The 2,878-nt window shown below is 41.1% G+C and overlaps 1 protein-coding gene across 1 annotated transcript; it reads right to left on the bottom strand.

The window, feature by feature from the left end:
- Positions 1-83: 83 nt before the first annotated feature.
- LOC121940914 (thyrotropin-releasing hormone receptor-like) lies at positions 84-756 on the bottom strand. Its single transcript, XM_042483587.1, has one exon. It carries the CDS (start codon positions 468-470, stop codon positions 84-86), a length of 387 nt encoding a protein of 128 aa, XP_042339521.1. The 5' UTR covers positions 471-756.
- Between the last annotated feature and the right edge of the window lie 2,122 nt (positions 757-2,878).

A 2,878-nucleotide genomic window follows, 5' to 3' on the forward strand; every position in this document is an offset into this window, starting at 1 on the left:
AAGTTTTGTGCAAATCTCTAATGGAAACCCGCCTAACACAAAGCCAGTGCTTGGAGGAGTTGTAGTTTGTTGTTCTTCCATCCTCACCTCTCCACAGTGAAGGCGGTGATGGAGCAGGAGGACACGTTGATGCCCAGGTACTGAAAGTAGGTGATCCCCAGGCAGCCAGCGTGGCCAAACACCCACGTGCCCGTCAGACTGTCCGCCACATTTGGCAGCCCCGCCGCCACCAGCACCGTCAGGTCCGCTATGGCCAGGCTGACGAGGTAACAGTTGGTGGGCGTCCTCATGTGGCGTGTGGTGAAGACTACGAGGACCACCATGATGTTACCCACGATGCCCGTGCCACACACCAGCAGGACCAGGAACACGGACACCGTCTTGTACTCCAGCGAGTCAGAGACGGCGTCGCTGGGACTCAGAGAGATGTTCGTCGGGGTGTCAATTCTGGAGCTCCCGTTGTCAGTCATATCTGCTATCGGCTGGCGTGTTCGTTAATCACAGGTTACATTGATGTGATTAAAGTGATGAGGGGCATGACTCTGAAATGTCGCCATGTTTTTTTCTCCTTCAATTAGAGCATTAATTTTCATTTGAAGCCGTTAAAGTGGCACAGTTTATTGGCTGCTGTGAAGCTTTAGCATCGCACAGCTTTGATTGGGTTAACACCACAGAGGTCTCTGATCATTGAGGATGGAAAATGAGCCTTGTGCCTGTTTTCTTCTCTTTGAAATGTCCTTCTGACATTCACCTCCACTGCCCCCTCTCTATCTTCCTTTTAAGTAATGAAGAAGAGTGAAAAACATGTTGAATTTGATCCCAGGACTTCCAAACACCACTCAGCCCCCATCAAGTCACCTAGAAACAGAAAATGAGTTCAATTAATTGGACAAACAGGGAAGTGATAGACAGTAACCTTTGGATTGGCTTAGGACTTTAATAAGTCAATGTCAAACACACATTAACCCTTTGAAACCTGAGCAAACTGGTTTGGCTTCTTTCAAAGACAAAGGCAGAGTGCTGAATGCATCTTAAAAAGACATGGCCCAAGATTTAACAGGAAATTAGTTTTTTAAGCAACTAGAAAATTACATGAAAATTATTATAAAAAAATAAACAAGAAAATAAAAAAATCTTTTTTTTTTTAAAGAAGGCGATACTTTTTTCCCATGACATGATTTTAAAACATATGGTTATAATAACTATAACTATAGTTTTCTGAACATTTTTCCCCAGATTTTTTTTTTCATTTTTCCCTTATTAAAATATTTTTCATTTTCTTGACATTTTTGTATTAATTTCTAGCAATTTGCAGGTTACTCTGTGCCTTTTCTTCTCCTGTTTTGGAAAGAAATCGAACCAATTTGCTCAGGTTTCAAGGGTTACATTGTGAAAGGCGTTTGAACACAGCACAAGAAAACTGATGTCTATCCAGGTTTCAAAGGGTTAACAGACATTGAGAATTTCTCTCTGTGACTCCCTCCGGCATCTGCGGTTCTGTCAGAACCAGCTGATAAATGCTGCTCGGAAGCAAAGGTGCTCCAAAAGCAGATGTTAGTTTAAACCAAAGGAGGGAAATGAAAGAAAAAAAGCAAGCTTGTAGTTTCAAATGGCAATGTTGTTCTTGCAGAAAATGCGTAAGGAAAAGATCAGCACTAATTTCATTTTTTCTCTGTTTCTAGATTATGCGATATCTTGATGTTATCTAAATGTTTCATCCTTTGGTGAGTATGAACGTGTTCACTGAATGTCATGGCGACCGTTTACAGGGGTGCTACAGGATGGCAACGTTGAATAACTATGTGTAGCAATAATCCACTTTATTCATTGACTTTATTTATGATACACAAAGATGTGATTCACCTCATAATTAACGAGATGTAATTATGCTTTGTTCACACTACAATTGATAACACAGCAGCATAACCAGCTGTATTATCCCAAAGCTGCTGTGGAAGTTTTGCTCAGGCGCTCATTAACCGATGTCATCACGGGCTTGTGTGTGTCTGCTCAGCCTGTTCTCATTCAGAAGTCAACAAATGCTGCCACTTTTGCGGTGCTATTATCGGTTTAAGATCCCGACGCCAAAAGTCATCTTTCCAGCAAACCCCAGACTTCTATGCATGAGTGCGGTGTTTGTCTCCTGTCTGAATGTGATGGTTTTTTTCTACGTTTTCTCTTCATGTGCCTCCTTTGCCTAAACCTAACCATCCGTGCCAGCATGTGCAGTTGTCCTGCCGTTGGTTGTCATGTCCTGTTGTTACCTAAACTTAACCATGTGCTTAGTGGCAACCAGAAATGTCAACAGCATATGCAGAGGGACACCTAGAGCCTAACATGTAGACATGGAAGTGCACTGCAAAGTGTCAATATGTGATGACAATGCAGGTAGAGGTAAGACAGAGGTAATGAATTTGACCTTGCTCGAAATCATTGGAAGTACCAATAGATCAGTTGGCAAGAAATGTCCTGCAACCTTTAAAAAAAAATAGTGAAAAGTAACTAGGAAATAATCTGAAAATTAGCTGTGGGGATTATTATATTAGTTTGAAAGGGTTAAACCTGTAAAAACACAGATTTTCTTCCATGAAACTGTTTTATTCAATTTTCAACACTTTTTCCGTAGAGGAGCCGCTAACTATGATAGCTGACACAAAAATATAAACAACGTGAAAGTCCTTATCGAGAGCCAGTGTTTGGTTTGACACATGGTGGTGCAACATGGCGTTCTCCATGTAGAAAGACCTGCTCCTTATGTCAATATGAACCGCTCTGTCTAAGGTAACAAAAGTACATCAATTTTTATTTTCTGGTCATTATACACTAAAGAAAATACCTAACTTTAATATTTATTCTTCCATTTCTGCCAGTATATCCC

Source organism: Plectropomus leopardus, unplaced genomic scaffold (genome assembly GCF_008729295.1).
Source record: "Plectropomus leopardus isolate mb unplaced genomic scaffold, YSFRI_Pleo_2.0 unplaced_scaffold9852, whole genome shotgun sequence".
Lineage (NCBI taxonomy): Eukaryota > Metazoa > Chordata > Actinopteri > Perciformes > Serranidae > Plectropomus > Plectropomus leopardus.